The sequence below is a fragment of the Pteronotus mesoamericanus genome, unplaced genomic scaffold, assembly GCF_021234165.1.
Source record: "Pteronotus mesoamericanus isolate MK-2021 breed Mesoamerican mustached bat unplaced genomic scaffold, CSHL_Meso_final contig_74, whole genome shotgun sequence".
NCBI classification, from domain to species: Eukaryota; Metazoa; Chordata; class Mammalia; order Chiroptera; family Mormoopidae; genus Pteronotus; species Pteronotus mesoamericanus.
Window position 1 is genome coordinate 17,427,117 of NW_026555247.1, and position 19,308 is coordinate 17,446,424.

General features: G+C 45.5%; 1 protein-coding gene across 6 annotated transcripts in view; it reads left to right on the forward strand.

The window, feature by feature from the left end:
- FHOD3 (formin homology 2 domain containing 3) overlaps positions 1–10,193 on the forward strand; it is a 427,145-nt gene extending 416,952 nt beyond the window's left edge. For all 6 annotated transcript variants that reach the window (XM_054583546.1, XM_054583548.1, XM_054583549.1 and 3 more), the window contains one exon: positions 9,584–10,193. In XM_054583546.1, coding sequence (XP_054439521.1) covers positions 9,584–9,666 — 83 coding nt within the window. In that variant the 3' untranslated portion in view covers positions 9,667–10,193. The remainder of the gene's footprint in view (positions 1–9,583) is intronic.
- Positions 10,194–19,308: the final 9,115 nt, after the last annotated feature.

Genomic DNA, 19,308 nt, shown 5'->3' on the forward strand with positions numbered 1-19,308 from the left:
TGCATCTCTCTTTTGTGGATGGCTTGTCCATATTTTTTTGCCTATTTTTCTCTTGCTCTTTTTCATGATAATAAATCTATTTCTTATGTAGTTTTTTAAATGAAACTTTTGAAAGGCTCGTGGAGGTCTAATGTAGATTATCCTCAGTATTTGCCCTTTATCGCTCCCCTATTAGTGACTTCAAGAAACTGGTAACCAAATGTCAGAAACCTTGCGCCTGATCACTCCTGGTCTTGCTACAATGGGGGAACCTCAGTGCAAGAAGCCCCCCCTGGGAGGGCCTGGGAAAAGCATGTGTGGTTGGGGGAGGGTTGGGGGGGGGACTGAAGGCGAGGAGTAGAAAAAGGATGCCAAGCCAGGGGCTGCCCTCACAAAGGTGGGCAGATTTGGGCCAGGAACCTCAGAAAAAGAGACTGCTTGAGACAGTGTCCTGGCCAGTCCCCATGGTCCCAGGGTATGCACTCCTCCTGCAGGTTATGTGTCTGTGTTGGCCAAGAGTGTTGGCCCAGCCTTCTTGTCTAGAGAGAACCAGATTCTTACAGAGATGCATAATGTCAGTGGGAACAATTGCACAGTCGTAATTAATTTTCCTCTTCAATCCAGCCAAAGAGATATTTTGCCTGTTTTTGTTGTTGACATAAAATAATATCCTTTGGTATCATTTCCATTCCAATCTTATGCAAAACAGCCATATATTCTTTTTATTTAGCCAAACACATTTCATCCAGTGATGCAGTTACTACAACAAATACAGCACTGCATGTATGTAAATGTTTATCTGTGACAGGTTTAATTTATTAGTAATGGCACAGTCCACAGAAATTTAAGATAGGGGAAGTTACTTTGATTTTCATTTGAAGGGTGATAAACTTTAGCTTTTCGCAACAGGTTAAAGGAATACGAAAAAAATAATTTGCAAAATCAATACGAAGTTTTGCCTTTTGGGCCCCGCCCTGAAACAACACTGTTTTTTATTCAATTGTTTAATGGTTGCGCTAAGGCAAGTGGATAATAAATAGCCAACATATTTGAGCTGTAACTCATTTGGCCAAAGACAGTAATAGTCCAGCTATTGCAGGGAACTAAACAGAATCCATCCCATAACCTAGAAATTTATGACCTGGAAGCCACTTGAGAATCCTCTGAGAAATTAAATGCCTGCTTTCCTGTTTGGTGCTGGTGGCCAGGTCTACACACAGCAAATGTCCTGCTAACACCTGAAATACGTGGCCAGTTGGGACACAGCAAGGGCATCTTTATTGATGCTCAGGTTCCCACAGCTCAGTTCTGTTGCTTTTCCAGCTGGTGTCAACAGGGTCTCATCAAGTAGAATGTTCCAATTGTCCAGCTGAGTCCAAGCCTGTGGAAGGGTTGATCCAGCACCTCCCGTGCTCCCCCAGGGTGTAGCCAAGGCTTTCCGATTGGCTGGTGCACCTGACCGAGGGGGAACGCTCTCTGAGCTTTTTGTTTTTATTTTTCTACTTTGGTTTTTCTTTTCATCATATTGGGGCAGATGTTTTGTCCCAGAGCTGTTTGTCCTCTTAGACCTCCTGGATGTTGGCCTTCCCTAGGAAACCCTGAAGCTGACCAGCATGTGAGGTGTTGTTATGAGGATGAACCTGCAGGATGGGCCTGGTTGCTGGGATGGAGAGGGGGCCCCTCCCCAGTGCTCTTGTCTCTTGGACCCATCTTGAGAAGAGGGCCTCCGCTCAGCTGGCTACCTGCCTGTGGCCACTAGCCCAGATGAGCACAGAACAGAGCGGAGATTAGGGACTCAGGGTTCACCTTTCCTCTTTTTCCCAGGAGCTTGCCGTGGTTGAGAAAGGCAGATGCCACTTCTCTGCTGAGTTTCACTCCCAGGGAGAGTCCGAGCCCCCCTGTGACATGACCATGGAGTTTTGGGCTGCATGCAGCGCAAAAATTTGGGGCTATATTTCTCTAAAGATGCGATCACTTTGATGTGACCTACAAGTCATTGACCAATTTCTTAGCCAGTTAGGATTGTAAGGTTGGATGCCCTTACAGGAACAGTTTCTCAGCAAGCAGAGCCAGAAAGTTTGATTCCAGGACCTGTTGCAAACGCAGAACTGATTTGATTTCATGTCCTGACTCACTCTCATCCCCTCACACCATGGCTTCCTCTTCTATGTGTCTCTCGTGAAGCTTCAACATTCCTTTCGAAGAGCATGTCGCATGTTTTACGTTGAGTTGATATAACTACAACCTTATTTCATTTCTCTTACAAAATATAGGGGGATGTAGCCATGCTATGTATTAAGCTGAATTTCATGGAAAAAAAGAATGATTGAATCTGAAAAATAATTGAATCTCTTTGGGGGGAAACACAATTTATGCCTTCCAAAATATTAGATTCAGCCCTAGATCTGATCAGTACACAATTCAGTTCTGTTGTCTCTACTTTTCCAAAGTGGTCATTGAAAATACCCAGGAATTCTCTCACTAATCCCCATTAAAAATTTTTTCTCTACATTTTAGTTAAGTGTTCTTCCTTACCATGAACCAATTTTATATTTATATAAAATTTGTATTTTTAGGGCAAGATAACAATGGCAATAGTCCAGAGCCTTTAAAACTAATACCCTTGGAAACAGTAAAATATGATGTTGGAAAGAACTAAAGCTTCCTCAGTCCAACTTTTGTCTTCTCAACAACAACGTCATTACTATTTACTCAGCACTTAATTAGTCTTCGAACTCATTAAAGCTGCTCTGACCCCTCTGCTAAAGACAGTTAAGGGTGGCCACCCAGGTGAACAGGACACAGGACAGGAAGATAAATAGGATGAGTCCCTGAAAGAACCAGGCAGAAAGCTGTCGCACTTTAGAGGATGACTTGAGGGCTTGTGCAGCCCTCAGGGCCCCTCGGCTGCCGGAGTAGAGGGGCAGGGGCAGGACGGAGCTGACAGTGGCTCTCTGATTCACCAGGGCCTACCTGAAGCCTGTAGTGGGCTTCAAGACCTTTTCCCTAGAAGAAAAAGATGGGGAAGCGAGGGAGGCATCTGTAGTCGCTGCTCTGCATTGGGAGGGCCTTGGAGGCCGGGAGGGAGGGCCGGGGTGGGGGCGGGGGGCGGCGGGTAGACACAGGAAAGGGACTTGAAAGAGGAAAGCAGGGGTGGGGCGCCGGGCGGGGGCATGATTTGAGTCTAGAAACTGGGGAGAGAAGTGAGGCCCAAACCAGCGCTGGTGCTATCAAAACTGCAAACACACCCCCAGTCTCCAGGGTCCCAGGAGCAGATCCCGAACAGGGGTATACAGGCCTTGCTTCTGAGCCCACAAGGGTGGCAGCAGCCCCCTACCCCAGAGCAGGGCTGGGCCTGAGGCCAAAACTCTGATGTGGCAAGGAGCCTTGGGGCTAGAGAGCGGATGCAGGAAGAGTTCTGGAAGTTTCACCGCACTGAATGGCTTTCGGGTTTTGTTTTCAGATGATTCACACTCCCAACTTCCCACATTGGAAATTTAGCACATTGAAAGGAGGCCGGCTTGGGTGCTCTCCACCACGTCTGTCTGTGTGCCAGGTGCCCGTCCGGCCCAGGGAGGAATCCGAGAATCTGTCTCTCCTCCTCTGAGAGCTGTTCAGAGGGCAAAGCAGGGGGATCCCAGCAGGGTGCTTTGGAAAGCCAAGCACCTTACTGACAGCAGGTTATGTGATATTTTCGTTGCCTTTGCTGCCAAGTTCAAAATCAATTTCCAAGCTCAGAAATTCGCACAACAGAGGAGGAGGTTGGGTCCTCCATGACTACTTGGCCTTACTGAACCCGTCTTGTTTGATGCCATGAGGGCAGGAGTGCCAGCCTCCCAGGGCAGTTAGGAGGGTTAAATGAGGCACCTGTGACAGGTTCCCACTGCCCTCCCTCCTTTCCGTGCTCAGTGACATTGCTGCCCAAAGAGCGTGCCCCTGGTGGGACTACAAAGCTGCCTGCAGGAGCCGGGGGGGCTGCTGCCTCAAAGTCACGGGAGAGTCTGTGCACAGAAACCGCTCCCACGCCGCCGGCACTCTGCTGCTACCCTCGTCCCCACGCACCACTGCCAGCTTCACTTGGCCTGCTTTAACTTGTAGCCCAGAGCCACCGGCACCTTCCTTTTGACCTCCAGGGAGCTGGTTTCATGGGCTTGCGCCTGTGCACCGAACCTTGTTGGCGTGGTGCTTGTCTGGTATTGTTGTGAGAGGGGGAACTGGTGACCTGGACTCCCCGCAAAGCGGGCAGGCAGTTCCCTCTAACCCACACTTGAAATGACGCTGGAAACTCTGAGTCTGGGGATCCGGAGCCGCCCTTCCTTCTTACCTGCAGACTTCCCAAGTCGGGGTCGCTTCTCCTGGAAAACCATGGAGAGAGCTTGTTTAATTTCTTTCCTCTCAGGCTATGCTCTACCCTCCCCCTCCCCTCACCCGTCACAAGACTTAGAGGAGGCAGCCTGCTCTTGCATTTTAACTCATTGCTTTCTGGCCATGCCTGCCTAGGAACCAAAGAGACTGCTGAGGAGCCCTGGATGTGAAAGTAGCCACAGAGGTAGGAGGGAAGAGTGATGGGCGCCAGGACCGTGGTGGTGCCAAGGGTGATAGGAAACATGTGACACCTTAAGTATTTCCAAGATTCATCTCAGCGTGAGTGAGCTTAGTGCAGAGTTACAAAAGCTCAGAGACTGCAACCCTGTCCCCACAGGGACCCCTGCCTTCCCTGCTTCTCAGTCACATGGCAGTGATTGAAGTCGGGGACCCCAAACCTGGCTAGCCCTTTGACTCTCCTGGGAAGGTTAAAAGGCAGCATGTGGGCCTCTTCCTGAGACCTTTGTTATATTATTATATTTTATTATATTATTAATAAATATATATTTATATATTAATAAAATAATATATTATTATATTCTGTGTGTTTAGGCTGAGTCTAAGAAGTTGAGTTGAAAGCAGTGAAGTTTGAGAACCTTGGCTTGTTCAAGTTTCCCTTTTTAAACTTTTTATTTGGAAAAAATATATACTTACAAAAAAGTTGCAAAAATAGCACAGAAAGTTGCCTTATATCCTTGCCCCAGGTTGCCCTAATGTTAACGTCTTGCATAGTGTAGGGCAATTTATCAAAACAAAGAAATGGACATTGACACAATACTATTAATGAAACTACAGGCTGGATTCAGGTTTCGCCCCTGTTTCCACTAAGGTCCTCTCTCCCTTCCATGCTGCTGCCCAGGATCTCACACTGCACTGAGGCATCGTGTCTCCTCTTACCTGTGGAGGCCATTTCATGACCTTGACACTTTTGAAAAGTACTGGCCAGTTATTTTGTAGAATGCCTGTCAATTAGGAAACCTCTACTTTCAATGCATAGGATTTGATGTGTGTGTGTGTGTGTGAGAGAGAGAGAGAGAGAGAGAGAGATGGAGGATAGAAATAAGGAAAAAAACAAACTCAGATGGTTAAATAATTGACATTGACCAATTATTTGACGAAACCCCACAGAAAATCTTGCATTGAATCACTAAGAACTATACACCATAAAGCGATTTACTATATTTAAGTCCAAAGGGCATGCCTGGACCCGGCATCTTCCCCCTCAGCAGGCAGGTTCCCCGAGGGACAGGGAGTGTGTAAATGGGCAGTTTTGAAGAGCAGCAGGGCCAGTTGGCTCCCAACTACAAGACACACATGTGTAAGACACCATGAAGTTCCACTATTAGTCCCTATTATCTTAGACACACTGCTGTCATTATACTTGGCAGAAAATCTTTAGACTCTTAGAAATCACAAGAAAAAAAAACCCAACAGAATGATTTATTTCCATTGTTTGATATTACGTGCAAAAAATGAAAAACAGTCTGTCAGTGAGCCAAGTGAAGGAACACAAAAAATGGATTCTGCGACCTGGAAGTAAAACTCAGTGCATTTTGCAACCATGTGAAAGATGGGTAGACGATGCCCCGCCAGGTTTCAGCAGGACATAGCTCTTTCCAGGTTGGGCTGAGTCAAACATCCTGGCTCAAATTCTCCTCTGATGCTTACTGTGTGTACTTGGGCCAGGGACTCCATCTCTGCCATTTACTCACTTCCTGGGGAGATACCCATCTCATAGGCTTCCCGCAAATATCAAATGGAATAATCCATGTTCCAACTCAGCAGACTGTGGCCACCATTGCCGTTATTCTCAGATTCAACTCCTTTTAGCGAACAGTCATCTGAGAGTACTTTGTAGGATTAAAATTCATTTTCACCTCTAGGAGGGTAGGAAATGAGAAAAAGGACTAAGGTTTTGTCCATGTCCCCAGACACCCCGTGCTGCCTGTTGACGCAGAGGCGCCCCTGTGTCAGATCCCACTGCTGTGACTGCTGCATGAGAGCTGTCACAGTGCCCGGTACAGAGTGGCTGCTGGTGCCAGCAGAGTGACCCACGCCGTCTATGGAAGAGCTGCGAGGCAGACAGAGATAAACATTTCCACGGTCTGTTCTCTGTTAAGCAGCTGCGGGGAGGGGAGGCAGTCGCATGTGACAGGCTGGGGAGCTCCAGCCAGCGCATTTGTAAGTGGGAAGCAGGAATGGGGAGTGGAAAGGGGCCCAGACATTATCTTATCAGACGTAAGCCAGTCCCCCTACCCTTAGCACTTGAGAAATCCTCTGTGTGTGATGGAAGGCTTGTGTCTGTTGTACAGGCCCCACACTCTGCCAGACTCCGTTTGCTGGTCCCCTCGTTCTCTTATGTCCTCAGCCCTCTTTTGCTTTCAGAAGCGAGAGCCAGCTGTCTGTCTGGACAGGGTCTGCAGATTCTTCACAGCATGTCCTGGTCAGCCCCCGGCCTCCCTGGCGCCAATACTTGGCTCAAGTAACGTTTGCTAGAGTGAGTGAGTGAACTGATGAGCAGACAGATGGATGAACGGACACCCAAAGAGCCCTTTCTGTGCATGATTTGAACTGGGGTACAAAACCGATTTTAACTGATTACCTTCATTTCACTTCTTTAAGTGGTAATGTGAATTAACTCTTTAACAAAGGAAGGATTCAAATTCTTTTGGGAGGCTAATACATTTATGTTTATGAGGGGGTTATTGTATTTTTTATTATACTTGTTGCGAGAGAACTTACGTGAGTTGCCATGCAGGCCTACAGAGAGTAGAATTCTGTAGATGCGACAGGCTTTTCTAGGAAGACTTACTTTTCAAAGACACATCTGGCAAGCAAAGGGACCTTAGCCTGCACTGGTGTTCCCTGAAGCAGAGAACACATAATAAGTCCATGTGGAAAAGGTGTGGGTGGGTCCCAAGGGGTCTAGCACATCAGAACTTCAAGGAGACCGTGATGCTGAAGGCAGTCTCTCTGTAGTCAGGCAGTAAGGCCGGTGAAGCACCGTGAAGCTTTGTTCTGTTCTCTCAGCCTGTCCCAGAGAGGCTGGCCCAATGCCCATATCTATTAGGAGATTATTGCATGTGCTATAAGGGGCCAGGGTGCTCATTCAAGTATTTGCTTGAACCAAACACTACAGTTACAGGACTAACACCAATGGGTGACCAGAAGTGGTAAAGCGGAATTTTAAATGCCCTTATGGGTAAGATGCCCATTTTAGGGAGTCTTCTGTCATTATTCGGTCAAGCATGTTTACCAAAAGGCACAAAGATTGTGGTTCGTAGACACATGTCCACGCCACCTTCTGCAGCTGGTGAAATTTAAGATGTCCTGCTAGTACAGCGTGGATGTCTTCAGGCAGAACTTTGTATCTTGGATAAGAGGTCCTAGTAGTCCTTGTCAAGAATGAGAAGTATTTTATCTTACTTTCTGCCATTAAAATTATCTTTCTTTAACAAACACTTGAAGGAGTGTTTAAAGGACCTAAAAGATTATTACAAACTAGTATTTTTATTGCAGCCCCATAGAACAAATTCCATTACTCAATTAAAAGTGATCTGCCTCCAGCCAAGGCTCTGGAGCCAAACATTTTGTCTGGATGAGTTAGACACTCAGTCTGGAGCCCAGGGGGCTGGGGTGGGGGAGGGTGAGCTAGTGCAGGAGAAGCTGCAGATGGGGCAGCTCCAGGGCCCAGAGCTAGGCTGGGGAATAAGGTAGTGTGTGTTGGTGGCATGGTATGGCTTTTTGTATCTCTATACAATCCTACACTTGATGTCTGTGAGCCTTCCAGAAGTGGGTTGATTCTTTGAGTTAAGTGCTGAGCACGCAAAAGGTTCCCCATAAAGTATTCGTTGCTTGACCAGTTGATGGATTAGGTGTTAGCCCCTGTTTAAGGTGCTGATTCCTGGGAGAGAAGAAACTATTTATTAATAGATATTAGCCCCTGTTCATTCTACTATGGGCATGGGTCTTTCAGACCCTCTGTCCACAGGCTAAGTGGGCTTTTTCCCAGGGGATGATAGGGAGACCTGGAATATTGGGTTTTGCCTGGAGACGTATGAGGTGAGGCCCAGCTTCTGGGGAGGCCTCAGAGAATGCAGGCCATGGTCACAGAGCAGATTCAGGGACTTGGGTCTGGCAAGGGAAGATGGGAAGATACTAAGGGTGAGCTTGACTTTCTTTGCATTCTGATCACCTCAGGGACTCTGGCTGATTTAGGATTTAGTATGGAAGGTAGATTTGTAACATGCCTCTTCTGAAAATAGAACAAATACCCCAAATGCTGTATGAACTTACATATAGGAAACATGAAACACAGTTTATAAATTAAGGGGAATGTAATTAGGCAGCCTTTCAAAGGAAAGGCTTTGTCTTGGAAGAGGCAGCTGTCTCCTCATTCACCCTTATCCAGCATTTATTTGGATGTCAAAACTGATCAACACTGAACAATGGGAAAGTCCATAATGCCAAGCTACATAGAAGCCAGCACTGTATCAGTGAAATATGAGTGTTCCTTCAATAGCCAGTTGTAAGCCCCAGAGAAGGGGGTCACTGGTCCTTCTTGAACCTTGTGTGTTTCACAGAGAATATCCACCAATTCCACCCAGAAGTCTGGCAGTTTGTAACTTGGCATCCAGTCTTCAAGGAGTCTCTGGTCATTCTCTCTAGAGGCCCTTTGATGAATTGAGACTGAGACCCATGATGCTCACAGATTCACCCTGAATGCTGTCCCTTAGTGCCCTGGGTTCTCTTAACACCTCGTTCTCTGGGGCCACGGGTTCTTTGTTATGTCCCCATTTGTCAGGTTATCTTACCTGCTTTGCATCATTGGAACGCACATTTTCTTAGGCTCTGTAATTACTTTTCCAGTTCTGATCCATTCCTTATGCTGGTCAGAGGCAGAGCTCTTCACGTGCCATGTGCACTTTTGCAATTCGCACCTATTTCTCAGGCACTTTGTAACGATGAGCCTCTCTTCCCTTCTTCCTTTACAAGATGCCCCTCCACTTGGCCCTCCAGGTCAGTGCCTGTGTCATTTTCAGGTCAGTTTCTTCCTGCCCTGGCAGATGGACGGCCAGGGCCCTTCAGCAGGAACGGAACGGGGCGGAGCCTCGGTGAGCCCTGTGACTCCCCTGGGAGCCCTTGGGGGGGCGAGGCCTGGTGGACCGAAATCTGTATGCCCCACTGCTAATTCCTCCTTCTCTTCTCCTCCCTCTGTGATCTGCTCATGCCACTGCAGTGCGGAGGACGCTGAAGAGCGGCCTGACCCCAGAAGAAGCCAGAGCCCTGGGCCTGGTGGGCACCTCGGAGTTGCAGCTGTGACACCCGTGGGCACCCTAAGAAGTGTGCCTGAACAGAGTGCATGCTCCTGCTGGACAGAGCCCCTTCCCTGGGGGCAGGGAGACTCTACACGAACATCTGGAGGTCCTGAAGGGGAGTGCCCATTTCTCTGTGTCACCGCGTGGCTGTGTTGCGTGCTGTGCTCTGACAGGAATCTATTGGAGTCTCCGTTGTGTACTTTCTTCATTGTGTCAGCTGTGTTTCTCTTGTTTCCGTGATACCTGGTTTAGTAGTTCCAAAGTGTGACACCTTTTCTGTGCAAGGAACAGCCCTTTTAAGGAGCAAATCACTTCTGTCACAGTTACTATGATCGTATGAGGCAATTGGATTAGATTCACAGACTGGGTCTCTCCGTAACACCAAAATATCCCAATGTAAACTCCAAAATTGTACACAAAAGAAAGCACAGATTGTTTACCAGTTGTGGATTTTAGATGTACTAAATGTTTATATGAATTCATAAATGTACACCATGTCTCAAATACTAAATAAAGAGTTTAATGTCATAACCAGAAATTTTCATTCTCTTGGCTATACGACTTTAAAGCTCCACAGGCTTCCTCCTTCCGGGTCAGCAAAACCTATTCTCAGATTCATCAGAAGGACCCTGGCTCAGAACGGTCCCCGGGCACTGTGGGTTTTGGTTTTTGTTAATAGAATGAGAAGCCCTGACAATGTGCTCTCTGCAGCTCCTGCTTAACTGGGCATTGGGGTTTCTTGCACAACAAGCTAGCAATAACCTTACCCACGTGCTTTGTTTTGCTCCATTGCAATGTGGGAGAAAAATTAAGGTAGGATTTCAAAGATCTCAACTATTCTGCAACTCATTGACTTGCCTCTTTATGTAAAAATTCCTTTTCTCAAAAAATTTACCAAGTCACCAAAGCAAAATGGAAATTGAACGTTTTGACTACAGAGAATGACAAATGTAGTCCTTGGCACTCAGTACAGGTCATCAGAAGCTCAGGTGTCCAGAGTGGGAGGCGCCATGAGGGGCCCTTAGCAACAGTAGAGACATGCTGAGAGGCTGCTGCCCACATAGTAGCTGAGCCCTCCCCTGAAGTCACTTGGTCCAAGGTTTCATGGCTCCCTGTGAAGAAACTGCCTCTGAAAACAGGGTAAGGAAAACCACTGCAGCAGGTGTCGGGGAATGGGTTTTAAAGGTCATTGGGTCATTGATTCTCCCTTTGCCTTGCTTGCAAAGCCTCTGTGACTCTGCATTGCTGAACTTGGGTATATGTGATTTCTAGACAAGATGTAGTCATATTGTCTGAAGAGCCAAAGAGCACAGATTCATGCCGTCGGCCTCTGTGACTGTGTCCCCCTCTTTTGCATCCTCACTCATTGACCAACAGGGAGCTCTTTCCAGCAGGCGTTTGTTAAGAAATACACAATGAATGTGAGCACCCCAGGAGAGCCCATGGCTTGCAAGAGTTAGTTCTGTACGTTACAGACAATTGAGTTTATTTCATCACTTTCTTAAAAGGTGTTAGGTATTAACGTTTGTTTCCTTATGGTTCTAAATAATGTGTAATATTCTGCATGTGGTTTAGTGGTTTGTGAGCATTCATTTGCCTTGGCACTGAATGCAGGCATAGAATATCAGTATCACTGGTGATCATGATGTACCAACAAAAGGAAGATGTGTTTTTCTTGCCTATTTTAATGAACAAATACTTTGATGCCCTTATAGGGCCTCTAGGTGTTCTGCTGAATTATTGCTTTAGAATAAAAGGTCACATTTGGAAGGAAGTGACCAAATAAATCTAATGCTAATTTTATTTCAAAAATTAAAAAATTCTCAGAGGAAGCAGCAAGCTAAACTAATTTCTTGCTTACAGCTAAGTAAAGAGCATTTCTTTTCATTGGGAACTTGTTTTAGTACTTTTTAGTGAAACTGAAGGATTTTTCCTGTTGCTCATGGCCACTCCCCTTGCTGCCACTCACTCTGGCTTCCTCTGTTAGTGTCGTTTGATCCAGGTGGTTAAATTTCTCTAAAAGACCTTTGAGAAGCATTAAAGTGAAGGGTACCTTACACCTGTGAGGTGCTATTGCTAATCTTGCTGATCATCACTATAGATATTCTTGTGCCTAATTCTTAATCTGGGTGGAAATTGCTGCTGGTAAAGAAAGACAAATGCTTTTCTGTTAAAGATGCCTGGGTTTGGGTTTCTTCAGAATCTTAAGGTTCTTCTTTCTATTTTAAGAATAACTTAGGGGTTTGGGAGCGGAGGGGAGGGTGCACAGGGACATGGAGGGCTGAAGACCCTGATTTGTTTTCTTCTAAGTCCATAATTGAACACAGTGCAGGGGGGGAAAGCAGGGGCTCCAGAAGACCTGGTTTCCAGGCTCCTAATCTGAAGGTGTCTGCCTCATTGTTCACAGCTCCCACGTCCACCTTTTCTGAGTTCATGGTCCCAGGACGGTGTATCACTAGGTACCACCGTGGTTAATGGCCACCCCATCATAGCAGGTCCTAATTGTGGGAATGTCTATGTTACTTTATAAGAAAGGGTCTTTGCAGATGTGACTAAATTAAGGGTTTAGACATGGGGAAATTTTTCTGGATTATGTAGATGAGCCCTAAATCCAATCATAAGTATCCTTGTAAGAGAGAGGAAGAGGGAGACTTGATATATACAAAAGCGGAGAAAGAGTTATGAAGACAGAGGCAAAGATAAAAATGTTGTGGCCCCAAACCAAGGAATGCCAGCAGCCACCAGAAATGGGGAAGAAGTGAGGAATAAATTCCCCACTAGAATCTCTGGAGTGTGGCCCCAGTGACATTTTGATTTTGGTCCTGTGAAACAGTTGAAACTGACATTGAACTTCTGGCCTCCAGAGCTATAAGAGAATACATTTCTGTTGTTTTAAGTCACCATGTTTGTAGTAATAAGTTATGACCCCTCTAGAAAAATAATGTAACACAAGTCACAAATATGCACTGAGGGCCTGTTATGGAGGTGACCCCGTGCCAGGGGCAGGGGACTCAGCTGGGAAAAGGACAATCACGGTCCTTCCCGTTAGGGAACTTACCTGGGCCATGAGAGGTAGTTGTCACCCCATGACAGAGGCAGGGGACGCAGCTGGGAAAAGGACAGTCATTGATCCTTCCCCTTAGGGTACTAACCCTAAGGCCCCGAGAGGTGGTTGTCAACTAAAATTAAAATTGAGTTTAATCAGCCACTCTGCAGCTATTTATACTTTTTATCAGCGAGGTAAGTAATAATAAAAGCACTCAGTTGTCTAGGAAATGGGATAAAATGACTTTACAATTGCAGTGAAGGTACATGATATTAAAATGCCCCATCACTTTTGTAAAAAAAAAAAAAAAAAGCAGTCTGTTTTGTATAAAAATCTGTTGTGTTTGCTAGGCAATTCGGGGAAGGGAAAATAGACTTTCTGAGTAATTTTTTAAATAGTTAAAGTATTTATTAAAGGCATCTCTGTGTGGACATTTGTTATATATTATTTTATATAATCCTTGTAGCCACTCTGCATTTTCATTTCATGTACAAAGAAACTGAGGACGAGAGATGTTAAGTATCTTTCCCCAAGGACAGAAGATAGGGAGTGATATATCCTGGCTTGTCACATTAGTTTAAGATGGCTTGTTAGTTTGATACTCGACTATGTTTCTGAGCCCAAACATGCAGGACACTGGACCGTGGATAGGTCTAGTGGGTGGGGAGCCAGCCGGTCCCATGCTGACCAAGCCAAAATCCTGGAGGCCAGGTTGTGTACAAGGTGGCAGTGCCATCTAAGTTCCTCTTAATAAGGGTTGATAATCATGTACACATTTCACATCAACTATTAATAATTGACAGTCTTCATCTACCCACCCATCCATCCATCTACATCCAACACAAATAGGAAAGGTTCAGAAGCTCAGGAGCATCTTTTGCGACTTTATGATGGAATGAATCTTGCTCCGATGGGTGAAAGGATAAGGTGGGAAATCATGTGGGTTGCTGATACACAACCAGGGGACGGCCAAGCCACTTACGTTCTCCTGAGGAGCACACTTAATTATTGTCTTTGAAAAGAATTTTTAAGAAGACCCAGCTGAAATACAATTTTATGGTTTTGTAGTTTAAGCCCCATTTCAGCCGTTGACATAGAAATTTTTCCTAACTACTGGATCAGCAACAAAGATTTGTTATCAGAATATTTTGTAACTTATAAGTAGAGCATTACATGTACAGGAAAATTAAATAGGGTGGATAATTGGAAGCAATACTTGAGAATGAAAAAGCACAGTCTGACTATGACTGAGGAATTGTGACACTGCAGTGCATCAGGACCATGTAGGACCAGTGGGTGTTGGATCCCCTGTGTCCCCAGGGCTCCATGCTGCAGGCTCCTTGCTTGTGGTCACTGCGGAAGAGAGGTTTGCAGGTGCCGGTCCCCAGGTCTTCAGAGGCTCAAGTACACTCACCTCTTCATCTCCCAGTGGAGGGGCCAGACAACCAATTTCTCTTTAACACAAGATTTTCTTCTATTCCTTTTGATAGAAACTTTAAGATACCCGGTTTAGGCAGAAACAGGAAGAAATGGATTTTGGTCAGATATAAAAGATATTCCATAGAGGACCTGCACAGCATGTTGTATACATGGCATTAAATCCTCCACAAGGTAAGTAGGCACCTTCTCTTCCTCTGTATTAGCACTGAGGTACTTGGACTGTTCAGTTGACCCGGCTAAGCAGAGACCTTGGCTTTTGCTCTTCCAGAAAATAAACCAGAAAGAGCGTTTCCTTTAGAGAGAGCACCTGACTCTTAATAGAATCTGCCAATCAGTGCTTTTAAAGCTGCACTGCTCTCTGGGCGGGGGCGGGGGGGTCCACTGAGCGACAGCCAGATACTTCTGGGCACGGAGGGGGCTAGGAGAAGGAAGCATCTGCCCTGCCCAAAAAACACTTGACTTGTATACTTAATGGAATAACTATATTTTGGTAAACTCCAACTTTCAAATAAGCTGGCTGCCTGGGGAAGCTTTTGTAGATGCTTTATCCAGTTCCTGAAACAAAGGGTTCTTGATGATATGTTGATTTAGACAAGGTCAGTTTTACTGGAACTCAGCACATGGCAGCTGGTGGTAGACATAGCTACAGAATTAGAGCAATTCGATCAACATCAGAGCCCTTCATCATTTAAAGATGAGGCAAAAAAAGAAGTGGCAGTGGAAAAAAGGAGTCTATCCCCAGCTTCACCCATCCTCAAAGGAAGGAAATGGGTTCTAATCCAGCAGCCTCCTCTTGGCAGGTATGAAAAAATGACTTGTCTCTTTTTGGAAGAAAAGCTGTCCTGAAATTGTCAAGGTTGTGCAAATTTGACAACTTCCTAAATTAACATATGTATACAGAAGTTCACTGTTGGATTAAACTTTATAAACTTGTGTTAATAAGCAAATGTAACATTTTTTCATGATAACATAAGGGTAGTTTTATTGTATAACCCGCAAAAAATCCAGGGCCTTCAGCTCTGGCCGGGTGGCTCAGTTGATTGGAGTGTCATTGTGCAACAAAAAAGGTTGCAGTGTTTGATTCCCAGTCAGGGCACATACCTGGGTTGTGGGTTCGATCCCCAGTTGGGGCACGTGATTGATGTTTGTCCCTCTCAAATCAATAAAACATGTCCTTGGGTAAGGATTAAGAGAAAAAAAAGAAAAATCCAGGGCCTTCAGTGGCCCAGACTCAGTACTTTGGTAAGGCAGATTTTTGAATGCCTTGTGCTTGATTGAATTGTTCCTATTTTTTATTGACTTTATAATATTAAAGGTGATTTCCCATTTTTTTGAGTGGCCTAAAACACAGGTTGTGAAGACAGTAATTAGGGCCCCAGCAGTATGTTTAGGATCAAATATTTAAAGAGAGAGAGTTTTTCTTATTAAGTTGCTCAGTAAGCCTGCATTCTAGAATCCCGACACCGTTCTAGAACCCGCGGGGTGGTGGGTTGGAGCCACCTGTGGGAGCCGTGCCCTGGGAAGCACTAGGCATTTAACTGGAGGCCCCTCAAGAGCAGTCTGTGCCCACTTGTATCCCAAGGGATGACTTCATTTACAGATAAAGTGTAAAGTTGGAAACTGGAGATTTGGTAAAGGTGAGCTGCTTTTCCATCTTACTGATCTTGTCTTTATTAGTTTGTCCCTTACAGCTTTTGCTTGAGGGATGAGGTCTCTTAACTGGATTAGAACTACTTTGAGGGCTTTTTTTGTTCCTGTCCTGGTTGGTCTACAAGGTGTTCTTATTGTTCTTAGCCACTCTTTATGCTGTGGGGGAGAAAAAACTAACAATGGTTTCCAGAGGAATATCAGGCACTTTGAGAAATGTCATTTCTTGAGTGATCCTTTCTGTGCTCAGAAGGGAGTTTCAAAGCCAGGCCCACCTGCTCTCCAGGAGGGGAGAGATGAGCTGCTTTAAGTTGCAAACTGGCTCCTTGATCTCTCTCAGCTTTCCACACTGGAGCCACGTGGAGGCCTAGAAGCTGTGCTGCTTTGGTGCCTCTGACTGCCCCGTGGACTAAGTCTAGACTCTGCACAGCCTGCTCTGCAGCCTGGACGAGGCCACTTTTCCAAGGCAAGCAGTATTGTGCTGACCCATCTCATCCCTGGGTTTCCTTGCAAGCCAGGAGTTACAAAAATATGTAAGGTGAGAAAGGATGGTGTCCTATAAAAAAGGTGTCTCAAACCAGGTAAATGTCTCTATTCTTTGTTAAGTATAACATCATATAAAAAGGCTTTGCAGAGTTATTGAGTTGTAGTGTAGAAACAATCCAGGTATGATCTGGGAGGGCTGGCCAGTGGAACTTCTTATGGTGCTGGAAATGTGCTGTACAGGTACTACTCAACGTGGTAGCCACTAGGCATGTGATTGCTGAATGCTGGAAATGTGAGTAGACTAAAAATTTTTAATTTTATTTGATTTTAAGTTTCAATGGCTACTTACGGTTAGTTGCCCAGATCTGAGAACACACCTTTCTATGTGCTTTGTTGGTATTTATTCATTTTACATACAGGTTTTTATGTGAAGTGTGTATAAAATTGCTTTAGACTACCATTTACTCCATCAAGAACTTCAAACAGTGTCTAATAAAGCCTGTCCAATCCCTGCCTATACTGTGTTCACAGCCTTGGGAATTCTTGTCCTCAGAGAATCCCGTGATTGACATTGGGAGCCATCAAGCATGTACTCTCTCCTCCGGAGGCATTCTGCCATTTATTCTCATTTTGTGATTCCAGCTTGCTGTCTTTTCTGGGGGTCAGTTGATTTACAGTAGAGCCTATTGCCATTTTAATCACTTTCCTTTCAAAACGTCTACCTCCTGGGTGAGTTCTTCCCCAGTGTAACCCACCCAACTGACATTCTGCCAGCAGCCTCCCCCCAGCAGCGCGCCTTCCCTCCTTCCCCAGGGCCAGCTTTATGCGTGCCACACCCCCGTCACGACTTTGCAGTTCTTAGTCTACACACTTGAGGCAGAGGAGCACACACTTGAGCAGAGGTGTACAATACGTACGTCCACTGTTCTTATGGTCCATTCGCTTCCAGCCTTCGCGAAGCCCGTGAGCACAGAGGGCCCACCATCCAAGAGTGTTTAGAGAGATTCAAAGTATTAGCGTGTTATAAATACAACTAAGTTGGGGCATTGAGAGCCCCCAAAGCCCTTACTTTCCATTTGAACCAGAATTGATTCGATGACCATGGAACCCTAACAAAGTTTTTCTTACTCATGTTACTTTCGTGTTAGCCAACCACTTATTCTGAAAATGACAGAGAAGAAAGAATAATGTACAGGAGCTCATTGGTTTTTTTTCCCTCCAGAACTTCCTTATTCATCAAGTTGAAAGTGTTGATAGAATGCGTACATATCAAGAAGTGAAGTAACAACATTTGAGCTAGTTTTATGCAGTGTTTCCAGGCTTCTGGTAAGAATACATATGCATACGCTATGTATACATAAGCTATGAAATACAAATTGTGTAATTTTGGTGATTCTGCATGAGTTAAGTGTTTTTACTTGTGGCTAAAACTGGAATTAGACAATATAAAGATGAATGATAAAAGTAATGCTAATAATTCAAAGTTTTAATTTTACTTAGAACAGCATTAAGGAGCAAAAACCGCTATAGCAAGCTGTTAGAGAGACCATGAAAGGAAAAACCTTTCAGTACCTTTAATGAGTTTCCTGATCTTTGAACCAGAGGCCTCACGCCTTCGCTTTGCACTGGGCCCTCCTTATCAGCCAGCCAGTCAGCCAGCTCCGCTCCTCCCCAGCAGGTCGTGAGCTTTTCCTTGTCAGAACCCCCTTCTGTCTCCAGCCCTTTGAGGACCCCCACTGATTGCCACCAATTTGAAGGGCACCATTGCTCTTGTGGCCCCTTCGCTATGACTAATCTAGGACTAAACCAGAACTAAGATGTAAGTCTGCACAAGTACTAGAGGAAGGATATCTGCCACCTGGAGGGTGACACAGTGTCTCAATGCCCCTCCAGCCTGGACTTGTCCTGGAGGAGCAATCAAAGGCTGGAATCTCTTACCTGGTGCTGCTGGTTCTCCCTTTGATCAGTTCCGGCAGAAAAAAAATTTAAAAAACCTTCTGGAACCCTGACCTCCAGCTATTGCCCTTTACAACCTGTTCCCTGTCTATCCTTTTCAGCCACTCTGTGGATGGCTGAACCGCTGTGAGTAGGCAGAGCAAGGGGAACGCTCCGGCCCACAGTGACTGGTTTCACCAAAGCTCTTTCTGAAGAGTCCTGCAAAACAACTCTTGGGGGTTTGTTTTGAAATGGCGGGAGTACAGCAGGATCACCTCTCCAAAAAAACCCCCAAACAACTGAGAAAGATAATTTTGGTAAAAGTGCACACATCACAACACAAAACTGGAAGCGAGAAAATTTTATAGGAAACTGATGAAGATGAGAAACTTTATAGGGAACTGAAAAAGAAATGAGCAGAGGGAGGTTTGTGATGAAGACATGAAGAACACACAGCTAAAATTTCAAGAGTTTACATGGAACATTATGACCCATCAAATTAAGGTATCATCATTAACCAACGAAGTAATCTGAGGAAGAGCAGAGCAAAAGTACTCTAATGTGGTGTTGTCCAACAGAATTTTCTGTGATGAGAGAAATGTCCCATTATCTCTGCGCTGTCTGTATGGAATCCACCAGTCACATGAATATTCAAAATGTGGCTATAATGCAATATATATAATGAGGAAATGAATATTCAGTTTAATTTAAATAGCCTCACATGACTAGTGGCTACCAACTGAACATTGCAGTTCTAATGCTTCATGGGTCAAAGCCAGCAGTTTCTTTGGGGGACTCCCCTGGTCACTGCTGAATGGTAGGGGGTTGCGGCTGGGAAGAGAGGAAGCTCCTAACAGATCTATTAGGCCACTTGAACGAAATCTAAAATTCTCCATGGCTTCTGGAGGCGGGGGTGGCACAGCCTGCTGCGGGGGCTGTGAGAGGAGGACTCCTGGGGAGACCTGAGGACGCCTTCCACTCCTGGCTCATGCTAATGGGAGTAAAAGGCCCGGGGTTTTGGTCATTCAGCTGGGAGGAGGTGCTCAGGCTTGGCCCCCCCACTCCGCCCCCGCCCCCCCCACTCCGCCCCCG